At 47.9% G+C, this 16,083-nt stretch overlaps 1 protein-coding gene across 1 annotated transcript; it reads right to left on the bottom strand.

Annotated features, from left to right (window-relative positions):
- Nucleotides 1-3,945: 3,945 nt before the first annotated feature.
- Nucleotides 3,946-14,495, bottom strand: LOC147689215 (uncharacterized). Its single transcript, XM_086939895.1, has 9 exons — nt 14,429-14,495; nt 13,668-13,781; nt 10,799-12,484; nt 9,962-10,061; nt 9,282-9,430; nt 7,245-7,357; nt 6,876-6,965; nt 5,258-5,380; nt 3,946-4,140 (listed from the first exon to the last, which is right to left on the bottom strand). Exons 1-9 carry the CDS (start codon nt 14,493-14,495, stop codon nt 3,946-3,948), a joined length of 2,637 nt encoding a protein of 878 aa, XP_086796021.1.
- Nucleotides 14,496-16,083: the final 1,588 nt, after the last annotated feature.

The following is a 16,083-nucleotide window of genomic DNA, read 5'->3' as shown; positions in this document are numbered from 1 at the left end:
AACCTTAACATGTGCAGACAATTTATAATGCCACAATTCCCGTGAACTAGGGCCTCTGGTCGCAGTGATGTTATTATCTTTATGCACTGATTAAACGCCTCATTGATCACTGTGGAATAAACTAAAAAGTGCAGACAATTTATAGCGCCCCAGTCTCATAAACTTGGGCTTCTGTCGCAGTGGTGTCTGCAACCCTCGCCAGGGGCTGTGTAAAAACGCCTGTTGCAATCTCACTGTAATGCTGACAAACCTTAACATGTGCAGACAATTTATAATGCCACAATTCCCGTAAACTGGGGCCTCTGGTCGCAGTGATGCTGGTGTCTTCATGCACTGATTAAACGCCTCATTGATCACTGTGAAATAAACTAAAAAGTGCAGACAATTTATAGCACCACAGTCTCATAAACTTGGGCTTCTGGTCGCAGTGGTGTCTGCAACCCTCGCCGGGGGGTGTGTAAAAACACCTGTTGCAATCTCACTGTAATGCTGACAAACCTTAACATGTGCAGACAATTTATAATGCCACAATTCCCGTAAACTGGGGCCTCTGGTCGCAGTGATGCTGGTGTCTTCACGCACTGGTTAAACGCCTCATTGATCACTGTAAAGCAGCGCTTTGGCAGAGACCTGATAAAACCTCAGCACCTAAATTGTTTGCGATGTAGAATTCCATTTTTTATAAATGTGATGTTATAACAGGAGAGACATTTACTGTGAGTGGTGTTAAAGTGGAAACAGCAACAAATATGAAATAACTTGACCCGATGAATATCACAAACCACTAATTCTCTCTCCCTCCCACCCTCCCTCCCCCGCCTGCCACGTCCATGTTCTGTTATCAGGTGTTTTTATCAAATATCTCTGCCTCTTGTGAGTCTCCGTAGCTCCGGGGGGCGGAGGGTTAATCCAGGCCTCAGTCCCTGTATTTCTGCACACTTTTACCGATTCCGAGTAACCACAAGCCTGTTTTATTTCTTTTTCTGAGTTGTCGAGGGGCCTTCTTTTTGCCTGTTTATTCATTTATTTGCAGCCCGTCCCGACGTTGTCCGGGAGCAAAAGTCTGCTTCTGGGCCCCCGGCCGCCCAACGTAAAGGCTGCTTCAGGGCCCCCTGCAATACTGACACCCGTCACAAATTGCCTGCTCCTTATGGCGCTCCAGGAACTCCCTTACCTCTCTTCGGTGCTCCTCCCGCCGAACGCCGTCTTTACTTTTCCTCCCCACGGCTGTACTCCTCGCGCTCCTGATGATGTGAGCACGTTCGTGCACACGGCCGGCGCTACTTCCAAGGGACTATTTTTTAGTAAGGTATATTTTTTAAAGAACGTATATTTTTGGGGGTTATATAGCCTATGTCATTCTGCAGACCCTGCCAACTCCAATGATGTATTTAGTGTTTGGATTGGCGCTGTGGTTCCTGAGTTTACCCGCCTCAAAGGTTCCCAGTTCTTACTTTATAATAGTAGTATAGATAACAGCTATTCATGGCTAAGGTGTGCACAACAACAGAATTTGATGAGTCAACTGTAATACACTGAAAAGCATCGCCATTTGCATGAAATGTCACAGGGGCTAAACTTCTGTCCATTGATGCTGTTGGTGAAATGACATTCTTCCCAACCTGATTCAATCCAAAAATGTTAATGTCCCTCTCAACTGTATTTACTTCAGGAAATAATGTGGGCCTATCCCCGATCTGGCCACCAGATGGCGGGCTGGTTACAATAGAAGCTTTACTAAAAGGACTCTTTTCAGCATGGGACCTTTCTTAAAGTTTGTTCGTCTTTTAATATGACAAGTGGGCAGTGGGTGGGTGCGCACCTTATTGCCTTTCCCTCGTGATGGCTTTTGAGTGGATTCAACAGGCAGGACCGCCGGAGCCAGCACTGAGGGAACAGGAGACCAGGAGACTGCTCATTCTTTGAGAACTTTTTAAACAGGGAGTCGTCTTTAGAGGAAGGTGCCGGCGAGTCCTCGCTAGACAGGCAAGCGACTACAGCCGCGGATACTCCCCTCGCTGCCTGGCGCCCCCCCTCCAGCCCAACCCACGCCTGTAAATCCTCGCGGTCCGCCTCGGCAATCATTCAGAGCGCTTCCCTGACAGAAGAGGCTGTCTGCTCCATACCTGCAGACTAGGGGGCAGATTTAGGATAACTGGCGCATCCCAATGGATGCGCCAGTTAATTTGTGCCGCTGCTCCGCCACCCATGGTGCGCCGCATTTACAATGCGGCGCACCATGGGGCAAAAACGGCACAGATGCGTGACGCATCTGTGCCGTAAAGGTGCCGCATTGCTGGAGTTGCGTCGCAAGCGTGACGCAGCTCCAGCAAGGCTTTGGGGTGCCCCATCTTTACAATGCTGCGTCAAAACCTACGCCTGCTTCAAGCAGGTGCAGGGTTTTGACGCAGTATTGGCCTGAAAGTGACTGAGTGAAATCTTATAGATTTCACTCAGCCACTTTTGCGAGGCGCACCTGCCCCGGAACGCCCACTCTGCGCCGGAACGCCCACAAGCGGCGCAGGGCTTTACAACGTGACGCATCTGCCTAGATGCGTCATGTTGTAAATGGGTCGTAGGGATGCGCCACGTTTTCGCCACAGTTGCGTGACGCAAATGTGGCGCATTCCCAACATAAATCTGCCCCAAGGTGTTATAAATACTTCAAATAAACGCATGACGAGCCGGCAAAATGTCTCCGCTCTCTGCCCTGCCGTTACGTTTCACGCTTGCGCCTTGCCACTCCTGTCCAATCCCCGCAAGCCCCCCACCTTCGAGCAGCAGAAGCCCCCGGGCCCCCATTTAATTCATTAAGAGGCCGACAGGGCGTGCGCACGGCACCATAATGAATGAAGAGAGGCTTAGAGGCTGTCACATTGGCCTGCGTGCACAATTTAATTTATGGGGACTTGGGGAGGCCGTTCGCAGTTGAGCACCATTGTATTTGTGAATATTTGAGAATATTTGAAGAGGCTTGCTTGCAAGGCTCGCTGAGAGTGAGAGGGCCCCTGGAGCGTGTGCCCCCCCACCCCCCCACCGCTGGGGCTGCGGGGGCCTGTGTTACGCCCCTGCCTGTGCTTCTGTTTAGTAAAGGCCCCCAGATGGTGCCTGTACTGCACTCTGATGCCAATAAAGGGAACCCAGAGTGTTCGCAAATAAGAACTCAGGACCGAACGAGAGTGAGCGGGCAGAACCAATGCAGCCACAGCTGAGCTACAGCGCCATGGTACGATTCAGTGAGCTACGTGTGTGAAATGAATGCTCAGGGGGGGTTGCAATCTGTCATGTGATGAACCAGAGTCAAACTCTGCCCTTAGCGGGATCGGAGTCCACCACTCCTCACTACTCAAACTATAGCGACTAGTCGGTAAAGTGCTATGAGGAGCCGTAGGATTTTTTGAGGATGTAAAATGGCTTTATTCAGCTTGTAAACTGGATGCAAGATTGAACTGATGGTCTGATTAATACATTTAAAAAAGAGGTAAACCACATAGGTTCAAACTTGAGTTTATTCATATACAAAATACAATAAATAAATAAATACAATGATAAATACAGATATTTGCAAAACCTTACTAATAGAATGATGTACACATTGAAACAACTTCAAGAATGCGATGAAGAATATATTAAATAAAGAGCTTTAGTACAGGTGGTCAATATCAAACTCAAGAGATGGGGTGAATTCTCTCGAGCCAGGCGAGGTCTCGGCCGTCTATGACTTTGCAGTGATCTATGACTTAGGAATTATCGTCCAAGATGGTAAAGGTTAGTTGCATTTTTATGAAAGGCACCAGCCTTTTCGAGTTCCACTGTATCCCAGGATGACTGTGTTCTGTGTTGTACAACCCTGTCATTGGGTTGTGGTTCCTTTCTCCTTGCTTCCACAAGAGTCACGGGCATCCTTGCTGTGCCATTAGGTGGCGCTCTCCCCACACAAGTCCATCACAACTTCTCATCCTCCATGCTGAATCCTCCATTGACGTAGGACTGCTGGGAAGGGTCCTCGGAGCTCTTGGGCAGCGTGTGCTCTGTGATGGAACTGGACGAGTATGGCGGCTCCATGGGGGCCTCGGCGAAGGCGCTGGACACATAACCGGACATGTGCTTCTTCTGGACTTGCTTGAACAGCTGGAGCACCTGTAATGAGAGACACCGGCGCCGTTACTGAAGAAGCAATGTCATGACTTCACCACCAGGGGGTCTGGACAAAGTATGACTGATTGCAGGCCTCCCCCTCGAAGAGAGCTAGAATGGAATCTTCCACTCTTCCGACAATGCGTTCAGGCTGTAATCAGAGCTGTGACTGGACGTGAGGGCTGCAGTAATTCAATATCTGTTGTTCTAAGAAACTAATGCATATCTGTCAAGGTTTCAGATTGCTATGTGTGACATTTTCATAATGTCTGAGTAATTATGAGTGACATTTTAACGACTTTTTAAATGCTATGAGTAACACTTTCTCACGAGCTCACCTCGGCCATCTAGGCACTAGTCCCCTCTCTGAATTTACTACCTTCTTGGATATGCTGAACTAGACCCTACTTCAAACACATACTCTTGGCATGACATGACTCCTCTCCTGACATGTTTATGCCTCACAATTTCTTCTCTGGGGCTTCCACATTTTACTCTATCAGCAGCATTGTGTGTGGCATCAGACTGGACTGGGAAATGTCCTTAAAAATGCCCCCTGAGAACTCCAATCTTCAGGTTTGCTTCTTCCCTAGATATTCAAATCTCCTTCTTGTGATGGCACTCCTGTAACTCCACATGCAACCCCTGCCCCTGGACATCCAACATCCTAGGCTCCACACACACACTCTCTCTCTCTTTCTCTCTATGTCTCTTTGTCTCTCTCTGTCTCTCTCTCTCTCTGTGTCTCTGTGTCTCTCTCTCTCTGTCTCTGTCTCTCTCCCTCTCTCTCTCTCTGCTCTCTCTCTCTCTCGCTCTCTCTCTCTCTCTCTGTCTCTGTGTCTCTCTCTCTCTGTGTCTCTGTGTCTCTCTCTCTGTCTCTGTCTCTCTCCCTCCCTCTCTCTCTCTCTCCCTCCCTCCCTCCCTCTCTCTCTCTCTGTCTCTCTCTCCCCTTTCCACTCTCTTTTCCCAATGTCCAAGAGCATGTGATCAGTTGCCTTCCTTGTATTTGCCACTGGATGACACTACACACACACATGCTCACAAAGGGACAAACAAACACACAACCACACACAGAGGCTCACAGATGCACAGCACACACATACACACACACTCTACTTACGTGGGATTTGGGCACCGTTCCTATCCGGAAGAACCCGATGGTCCCACTGTCGATCTTGGTGCAGTTGACGATGGTGGAGGCGATGTTCTCTGGAGAAGGCCCATTGCAGAGGACTCCGTCCACCTGAGGAGCAAAGACACACGTGAGATCACCACCCACAGACTCCCATCACACAGGCAGCTGCGGGGCTTCCACGGATACTAAAACAATTATAATCCTCTATTTGTGAAGAGCACAGCTACCCGTAGGTTTCCCAGTGCTGGAGGCCGTCAGGAAGATTAAGCAAGCTATTGCCCAGAGTCCCATAGTGCTGGGCAGACCCCTGCCGCCGGTGCCGGGGATTGAACCGTGATCCCCAGTGTCTGGCGTCAGTCGCACTGACCGCTGCGCCACACCTCTTCCACAACAATGACATCATTATCTTCATTTCAGGGTCTGGTCGGACCTCCTTCTCACCAAAGACATGGTGGGCCCCTCAACAGGGAGCTCTCTACTCTACTGAATAATCCTGTTGTATCATCATCTAGTCATTACTCTCTGGAGTGTTTAAGAATAACACAAGCATTATTAAATGTGAGGTCACCATCTCCCCTTTCGACCAGGATTCCTCCACTGCAGAGGCCTCACTTTCACTGCAGTACGAGTGACATCACACAACACCTTCACTTTTAGCCACCATCTTTCCTTCCTACAAATATTGGTCACAACTGCCCGAGGATTTGCATGGACAACAGTCCACTCTGATCCTCTCTGGATACAGCCTGCATCTTCACCATCCTGCTCCAGGAGCAGAACTGATGCTCCAGTACTTTAAATAAGCATTGGCCAATCCTGGAGCCCCCAGGATACAGCATGGTTATTCATCATCCTGTTGTGGGGATCACCTACGGGCACAGTGCACCCCTTCACCATTCTTCCCTAGGACCCCCCTCCACGCATCCCATTCATCTTCATCACCCTAATCAGAGGACCACCCTCAGATACTGTGAGCATCCTACTCACCCTGTTGTGGGTATCCCGCACACATGCGATCCCTTCAACATCCCACTCTGGGATCCCCCACACATGCAGCACACACCTTCAACATCCTACTCTGGGATCCCCCACGCATGCTGCGCACACCTTCAACATCCTACTCTGGGATCCCCCACACATGCGGCGCACACCTTCAACATCCTACTCTGGGATCCCCCACACATGCGGCGCACACCTTCAACATGCTCCTCTGGGATCCCCCACGCATGCTGCGCCCACCTTCAACATCCCACTCTGGGATCTTCCCTAGATATAGAAGAGGGACCATCACATCATTTTGAAATGCTTTGCAGTCGGTAAACTAAGTTCTCAACGGTCACCTAGTCCCATGGAGCAATTTTAAACTTTATCCAGACTTTATCCAGTGTATATTTGGCAAAAAAACCTACCAAATATTAGTAACTAAATCAGATCTATCTAGAAAAACCTACTTTCATCAGGATAATTGACAGTGCACATGGGCTATCCCTGGTAAATGTTGTCTGTTCAATGCAGGCCACGCAGATGACTCCTTGGTCTATCAGGACTCTGGGCTCTGAACAGTGTCCTCAGATACACCTCTTGTGCTTGTAATGGTACTTACCTTGTCTCCCATCTTGGCGTACACTTGGTTGTGGTGAGTGGTGTCGGCTTCTCCGCTCGGATTGGCTGATGAAACCACAATGGGCCCAACCTGGTGAGACACAAAGAAACAGAGTAGGAGATTCAACTCTCTTTCATTGGGCACAAAGCAGTGTCCCCCTCACCCTCCCTAGATATAGAGAGATGTGTTTACATATCTTCTATGCGTGCTGGTGAAACTCACCCATGCTTGAGCAGGACTGGCAGCTCGGTGCCACTCATGCCCGCGCAAAGGGTGCAGCAGACTGGCAGCCATGCTCATCACTGGTGGCAGAACAGTGCCAGCCATGCCCGGGCAGTGCTGGCATCCCGCTACCACCGGACAACTCACCAGGTCAATCAGGGATGTGGTCACAGAACAATCCGGGATCCTGATGGCGATGCTCTCTGCGGTGCCAATGTACTTAGCGGAGTCCTCCAGTCCGAAGCACTGCAGCCACTCGCCTGTGGGTTCAAGAAGACAGAAAGGTGTGAGCAGGGCTTATTTTGGGCAGGTGTCTGCCATTGAAAGGCACCAGCACTCATGTTTGGGGACCACAGTTTTTTTATTTCATCATCACACTTGGACCTCAGAGCAAGAGGACAAAGGCAGAAAAGAGAGAAATAAGGAAGAAGTGAAAGAAAGGAAAACAGCGACAATGAAAGCAAGGATGAAGAAAGTTCAAAATGAGATAAAGAGACAAGAAGTGCAGGGCTGTGGGAGAAAGAGGCATGAGGAGGAACAAGGTCAGACAGCCTTGGTATTTGCTAAACCCTACCATTCAGGAAAGCTATGGCCCCCTCCACTTAAAAACTAACCACTGATGTGAGTCCTGCATGATGGAGAAATACACGAAAAACACTGGTAAAGTGAGGGGGTACCCTTGGAAATACCCCAATACCATGCAGTCACTGTGAGTGACTATGCATCAGTCGAACGTGGCCCTCTCCTGCACGCTCACAAGAGCCCCCTCTCCTCCCAAGCCGCAGGAGGATCCTATGGTGTGCACTAAACTCACAACGTGCCCTGCTGCTGTTCAGCTCATCCCTTGAAGCCAATATTCAACGCGCCTCTGGCTCGGAGCCTCTATATTACCAGCCATCAAACTACACAGGTGCTCGCACTATAGGTAGGACGGGTCAGATGATGAACTAACATCTCGTTATAGGCAAAAAGCATGCAAAGGACAATATTCACCCTGTAGACGGGGCTCTGATAATCGAGAGGATCCCTATTGGGATATGTCAGGCAGTGTAAAGATGTCACCTTATAGGTGTGGGTCAGATGATGAAGAGAAACTTCCATCTATACAAGATACAGACAGCAAAGTGTGCACTTCCCACAGGCGGGGTCGGATGAAGGAAAGGTTCACTCCCTGTAGACAAAGGTACAGGTCAGTGAGGGGCCAGTGTTCATCCTATGGGTGGGGTCAGATAATTGAGAGGTTCACTTAGAGAAAGATACAGGTCAGTGAGTGGGCGGTGCTCTTCCTATGGGTGGGGTCAGACAAAGGAGAGGCTAAGACCCTGTAAAGAAAGATACAGGTTGTGAACGGACAGTGCTCATCCTATGAGTGGGGTCAGATAATGGAGAGAGGCTCAGACCCTGTAGAGAAAGATACAGGTCAGTGAGCGGGCAGTGCTCATCCTATGAGTGGGGGCAGATAATGGAGAGGCTCAGACCCTGTAGAGAAAGATACATGTCAGCTAGTGGACAGTGTTCATCCTATGAGTGGTGGCAGATAGTGGAGAGGCTCAGACCCTGTAGAGAAGGATACAGGTCAGTGAGCGGGCAGTGCTCTTCCTATGGGTGAGGGCAGATAATGGAGAGGGTCAGACCCTGTAGATAAGGATACAGGTCAGTGAGCGGACAGTGCTCATCCTCTGCAGTTATGGACCAGAATATTTACAGGAGCGCCCAAGATCCAAATAATCACTAAAGATCCTCCTTAGACTCACAGAGCAGGCGGTATGTTGGTGCTTGTCCTATATACATGGATCAGGTAATGTAGAGGCCTCCTCCGTATAGACATGTGAAGGATAAAGCACAGGTGTTGGCAGGACAGGCGACTCTAATGTAACGGGTCAGATCACACTTGGAATTTGTAGTGAGTGTTTGCAACAGGAGCGGTAAAGAAACAGTACATGAGGGAACATGGAAACAATCCTACATGGAAGCTGAAGAGCATGTATGGTCTGTGTGTACACATGAAGCATTGAAGCCTGGGGTGGGTGGGACCGGGTCCTAGTCTGCAGTCACAATTAATGTGTGTGGTAGGTTTGTATCCAGATGATGGGTGTTACTTTTCTCATCTTTCCCCCTTGTTTGTGGTCATGAACTGGGATCTACTGGTCTTCATGTGCTCTCAGATAGAGACCCCCTGCTCACCTCTTGGTATGACCAGGCTCATCTGCGAAGGCCAGGCCGCCTGCATGAAGTCCCAGAGCAGAGGGCTGAACAGGTGTCTAGCCGGCTCCAGCTGCTTCAAGGTCGAGATCCAGATGGACATGGGGGCGTCCTTGGGCTTCAGCTTTGTCCTGGAAGGAAACAAGACAGAGGTCAACTGAGTGAAGGGAAGAGATCCATCTCACTGGGATTGGAGGATCCAGAGTTGAGATTCTGGCCAATCTCAGACCACCTGCAGGGACATGATGATGGAAAAAGGAGCATTTAGGATGAGATCTACTCTCCATCTTAAGACTGAACGATGTATACAGTCATATAGAGCAAGACACTGGTCCTTTTCACTTGTCACAAAATGAATCCTGGTTTTAGGGGTTTTTCACATGCCCCAAAAGGTGCAGAAAGAGGGATAGTACTGCTGGTCTGTTCTCAGTTTTATAAGGACGTTTGGTTTCTTCTTTACAGAAGTGTCTAAGGTTACTTGTTTGTTGTTGCTTCTTTTCTAGGGGTTCTCTGCTCTTGGTATATTGTTGTTTCTTTCTCAGGTTTCCTCAATGTAATTGGTGTTTGGCTTTTTCATTCTGTGGTTCTCATTGTTATAAGAATTCATCAATCTAAAATATTCACTATTGATTGAAAATAAGGGCTGTGAAGATAACACTCACCTGTACACCTTCTCCACGGCCGCCGGCCGGTTACAGGCTCCCACCACCGCATACACCGTGTCTGTGGGGACACCACAGATTCCTCCATCCTTCATGATTCCTGCAACAGAAGAGCAAGAACCCCATGATTATAGGTAAGGCTCCCTGTTTTCCGTTATTACTGATTTTTGCAGATAAATGCAGGCAGAAAACATTTATTTTTTTGCATGTATTTATTTTTAAATGTGGATCAAAACTGAAATTGGGGCGCTTTTGAGTAATTCTAAACCCTGTTTGCCATGACTGCCAGGTCAATAGATGTGTGGATTGATAGATAAGAGGGTTAAAAAAGAAAGGAATTTTAGTAAAAGGCTTTAACAGCAGTAGATATGCAAAAGGTTGATACTGAAATTCACATATTTTCACAAAATGCACTGATTCATCTTCTGAAGTGTTCACAGCACTGAACCCTGGCAGACATTCAACCATAAGTGCATATTTATCGGTTAAAGGAATGTAGAAATATACTAATTTCAGCATCATTTTTCCACAAAACCCCGAAAAAATATGGATATAACAAAGAAGTACAAACTATAATATGACTTATGTATTAAGGATTCAAAATGTGACTTGGAGGTAAAATAGAAGTCTTATTTTTGCCAAGGAGAAATTTTTCTGCTGGTAAAATCATGTTTTCACTAAGTCTTTCCAGACAAAGTTTAGCAGTAAACAATGTACAACTTTGTTAAACTAAGAATGGAAACATTTAAAAATTGCAGACATAACTGTAATCAAATTAGTAGAGTTTTAAATTTCCCAACATTAAAAAAAAAGGATTTTCCCCCAGAATCTCCTTACCTGCGATCTGCTTGACGGATGTGGCCCTCCTGGCAGGAAGGTGGGGGCACTTGGAGGCTCCACCCCCATGCCCCTGGAGCTGCAGAAGTGGGCGGCCCATGGGCAGCTGGGGTTCTTCAAAGGTGTCACTGACCAGCCCAGCCAGGAAGCAGTAGAAGCTGACCAGGCCAAAGATGATGGTGACAGCAATGTCATACCCAACTGGGAGGGCTGCAACGGCGTCCAATAGAAAACTGATGAGGATGAGTTCAAAGGTGAGGCAATACAGGAACCAGGCTTTGCTTAGGAACAGCGTGCAGAAAATAATGAACCCATTCAAGAGCATGAAGCAGATGATGCCCACAGCCACGTGGAAGCCCCTCGTGGGGCCGTAGAGGCCACCATACCTGGTGAGACCCCAGATGATCCACATAACTCCATAAAGAATAAAGGTGCTGCTCTCAAGGGTCTTACCACGTGAGAAGGCCACAGAGCCACAGACACATTTCAGAAGCCCTCCAGCTACCACCACCCACGGTAGGACGACAGTGGCACGTGCGTCTGTTGGGTCCACAGACATAGTGATTGCAAAGGCGGCCAAAATGCTGCCTGCGTGGCCAAGCACCTCTCCATCCGCATACTTAGAATAGCCGAGGTAAGGAACATGCAGGTCTTTTTCTTGACGTAACTTGAAAATGCTAATCGGTGTGAACAGGCTCTTAACAATCCCCTCCCCTGTTGGAATCTTGGTGGCCGCTTTCATGTTGTAAAGTTTAATGAGGGTCATAAGTGCTGAAGCCACGTAGATACCCACATTCACTCCTTGTGATCCACCATGGAAGAAACCAGTGGGACGTGAAGCCAAAGCGATGCAGTAGGTCACATAAAACAACGGATACAGCCCATCCACTAGGCTCCTACCAGCCATGAACACAGCCAAGACCAGGAACAGGAACAGAAAGACCACCAGTAATGGGACAGGGAAAATGGGTTCAGTGGCCTGCCAGAACTGGTAGAGCAAGGAATACCCTTCAGCGAACCGCAGGATGGAGGTGAAGCCAAAGAAGGTGGCCACCAGGGTATCCAAGCATCGATAGGACAGGATGCAGACCCCAATCTGGAAGACCCCCGCCATCCAAAGCCAAGGCACCTGCCCCACAAAGAGACTGGTGGTCACTCCCAGGACCCTGCATCCAAAGACGCTGGCGGACACCATATTCAAGATCAGCCCAATGATGACCAGGTCGTTGCTGCTGGCGGCCATGGGTGAGCCCTCGGGGATGGCTTTAGCCGTAGCCAGATCTGTGCCAGGGAGGGTGACCAACTTCCCAGTAAGTATATAGAGGAGCCTCCCTCCACCAAAGTATGCCCCAACGAGACAGACGAGGAAGTGGTTAGAAGCCACCGCCGAGGCACCAAAGCTACTGTCATAGTATGTGGCGGTTTCATGGGCAGCGGAGAGCGAGATGGCCAACGCCATCATGGCGAGGGCAGCCTCCTTCTGAAGGATGGCCACCAGACTGATGATGAGCAGCCCCAGAGTGAAGGCTGCAAGTCCAGGGACCATGGCATTACGAAGATCAAGGGACCCGCTGAGGACCCCCTGCCCGTCCATGATATGGATCACTCCCTTAGAGCACCATAGCGCTGAGACCGTCAGGCAGAAGGACGCAAACAAGGGGACAGGACCACGGCTCCTGCGGACTCCTGCGGGAGAGAAGAAGGGAGAAGTAAATATAGGAAGGAAGAAAATTAGAGACACAAGTAGGTGACAATGTAGAGATGGAAAAGAGAGTGAAAGATTTGAAAGGAAGAAGTTAGTATAGGAAAGATGGAATTAGAGAAAGAAAGCTGAATGGAGGGATCATTAGAGGAATGAAAGAGATTGGGTGAGATGAGACTGAGAAAGAGAGATGGGAGACATAAATGTAAGTAAAAAAGGGAACTAGACAGTGAAACAAGAGACAAAGTGCTAATAAGAGGATTGAGAGGCGAAAATAAGAAAGGAGGTAGGAAAAGAGAGAGGTAAATATAGGAAGAAAGAAAATTAGACAAACAAAAGGGAGAGGATGGGAAAAGAGAAATGAGGAGTGATGAAGAGAAAGAGGAGTAACAAAGAGAGGAGAGAAAGATAGAAGGGAAAAGTAAATACAAAGTAAAGAAAACTATACAATGAAAAGTGTGGCCAAGGAATAAAAAGAGCCACGGCAGAAAGGAGAGAGAGAATAACAAGCAGAGAGACTGAGTAAATGAAAAATAAATGTAAGGAAGCGGGTAGTGTGAGGAATGAGATAAAGATAGTAGATAGAGACAGGAAGAGAGACAGAAGGGAGAAGTCACTAAAGAGGGAAAAGGAAATCATTGAAAGAAAGGAATGATAAAAGTAGTGGAAGTAAGAAAAACAAAGAGTAAAATGATGATTCGAGGGAGGAAGAAGAGGGGGAAACAAGATCGAGAAATGGAAAAAGAAATTGCGTCAGATCAGCATGAATTTAACTTCCAGTCTTCCCTGGCTGATAGTTTTTACTAATTCAGCAAACTCTCAGCCAGAGCCGGGGTCAGGCTTTATTGATTCCTGGACTGCACTTTATTTACCCACCATTGACCCACAGAACCGGCACCAGGCTTTTCGAAGGTTTACTTTCCTGTCATTATACGAAAGAAGGGGTCTCTTCTCACTCATAACCCCGAGGCCCTCCCACAGGGTGGGCGAGGGAAGACTTCCTCTCTGGGCATCTCCACCTAGCATTAGTTTCAAGCACTACATTCCCATATTGAGATGTCATAAGCGCATTGAAGCAATCATGGTGTATCTAAGGCACTGTGTGGCACATTCTCAGCCGTGTGCCTCCCTCTCTACTTCCCCCGAACCCCACGCGTGTGATCTCACCTGTATATCCCAGCAGAGCTGCCAATATGACCAGCAGGACCCCCAGGGGTGTACTGGGGATGAGGGGCGTGGCTCTAGAGGAGCTGTATGACGTCACTGCCAGCAGGAGGGAGCCTGGAAGAACAGCAAAGACAGCCATGATGCAAAGATAAATAAAACACACGCCTGCCAGGGTCCCTCTTTAGGAGGGAGTCTGGAAACACAGAGACAGACATGAAATGATAACTTACACTCACACCAGCCTCTCTCCCATCTTGGGAGGAGCCCGGATACACAGCAAAGACATCCGTGACACAAACACACACCTGTCCCTTTCAGATCTCCGCAGCACGCGCCATAACCCAGAAAACACCTGTTCACTTTATTATTCCAGTATTCAATAATGATTGGTTACAGGTGAGGTACTGGGTTAAAGCGCCTACATGGCTGTATTCAGACATGAACTGAACTATAAGGGACCCAAGACTTCCTGAGAGGCTTCTGCTCCGAAGGCCGGTGGAGCTGAAACAGTCAGTCGCACTGAGTTGTGAAGATGCATGTCACTGACTCTCGACAGCTCTACCGGCTCCTGGCCCTAACCCATCCTAAACCATTCTCTTAGGCCTCAGAAAACAACTCAAAACTTATATGATTCGATTCCCCTACACCTCATCTAAACAGAGCCCAGGACTCTCCATTCACAAAGCGCTTGCATGCCTCAATCGGATTTTAGCGCTATATAAAGGCATCAAACATGACGAAAGTGGCAGTATGGGTCCTACCTGCAGAGATGGACAAGATCCCAATGGAATAGTGAAGGGGCTCTGGGGCCTTCCCTGGCTCCGGCATCCTGCGGCTGAGTAAATCTGGATTGAGTCTGGGCTGAATCCGCAGTGAGTCTGGAGTATGGGCTGAATCCGCAGTGAGTCCGGAGCGTGGGTGAATCTGGAGCCCGTCAGGCTGGGGTAGCTGGAGTGCGCCCGGGTCAGTCACCGCTGGTGTCTCACTCCACACCCGGCCCAGCAGCTCTTTATCTGCAGTGTCCACTAGGGGGCGGGTCTAGTCGCTGTCACTCAAGGGACAATGGGATTTTCCCAAAGTGCAGCGCCTTGTTTCCTGCCCCCCCCCCCGCCCTCCCTCCCTCCCTGCTGGGTGCGACGCATGAAGGGGAGTTTCACAGCAGCAGGGGTCACACCTCACAAACAGGTCAGTGTCCAGGAAAAGCAGGGACAACTTTCCAGAGGGCAGAGACGGGGCAGAGAGGGAGAAGGTGCTCGTGATTTTCCCGGAAAAGACATCGGTTTAAAGAGGAAAGAAATGCATCTCTCCCGAGAGAATATAAAATAAAACGGATTTAATGTGTGACAGTGAGTGGTCTATTTAAGAAAGAGAGAGAGGACTCACCTGGACAGAGCCTTCCGTGTATGGGATTCTGGAGTGTCCGATTTCAGGGTCCCTTTACTTCTGCTTGAAAAAAGAGAGACACCCCCCAAAACAAGGGACAGTGTTTAAGCAACCACTCAATCTAAAGGATTCCCCTTGCTAGATTATTTAAACAACAAATACACTCACATTCAGTCACCACAATCAAACAAATGTAGTACCAGAGGAATTTTTAAAACACACACAGATCATTTAATTATAAATGTATTACAAATGCATCAATCCGAATGATTGCAGAGCCCAATCAATGTAACAAAAACAAGCAATGGAAATGCATCAGTTTCGCCTACGTGAAGAATAATAAGTTGTTTTTATCAATCACTTTTCGGGACAAAGCAAAGAGCTCCCTGACAAGTCTCATGGAAGTGGAGAGAATGTGGCGTAGCGACCAGAGCTGCTGACTCAAGAGCTGTGGATTCTGGCTCGAGTCTCTGCGGCGCGGCGTTCTGTGATTCTGGGAATTCACTTTATCTCTCCGGGTGATAAATTATTTTATGTAAATCTGCTGCAAGACAAAAAAACTGAAAGAGGCAACATTTTATGAACAAGCATTTGCAATGCAATAGGTCTCGCATTAGGAAAGTTTGAGCTATTGGTACTGTAAATGACAAATTTTTTATTTATGTGTTGGTTTTGAAAATAGCGAAATTAATAGCTTTGTCATTTACAATGGCAATAGTTTTAACTTTCGCAAATGTGACACCTATAGCATTTGTAATGCAATATGTGTTGTATTTACGTGACCTACATGTATTGATATTACAAATAAAAATGGCTTTTAATTTTTTAAAGAATTAATACTTAAATAAAAGTTATTGTAATTTATAATGGCAATAGCTTTTGTAAATATTTAACGATTATGTTCATTGTATTTTATTGTGACGGAAATCCAAGAACAGAAGTGAAATATTAACATCTTTTTGTGACATTTGTAATAAAGCTTGAAACATTGAGAGAACATATTTGAACCAGTTGTTGTTGAATGGTTGCACAT

This window comes from Lissotriton vulgaris, chromosome 10, assembly GCF_964263255.1.
Source record: "Lissotriton vulgaris chromosome 10, aLisVul1.2, whole genome shotgun sequence".
NCBI classification, from domain to species: domain Eukaryota; kingdom Metazoa; phylum Chordata; class Amphibia; order Caudata; family Salamandridae; genus Lissotriton; species Lissotriton vulgaris.
The sequence above is the reverse complement of the archived record's forward strand: the minus strand, read 5'-3'. Positions and strand labels throughout refer to the sequence as shown.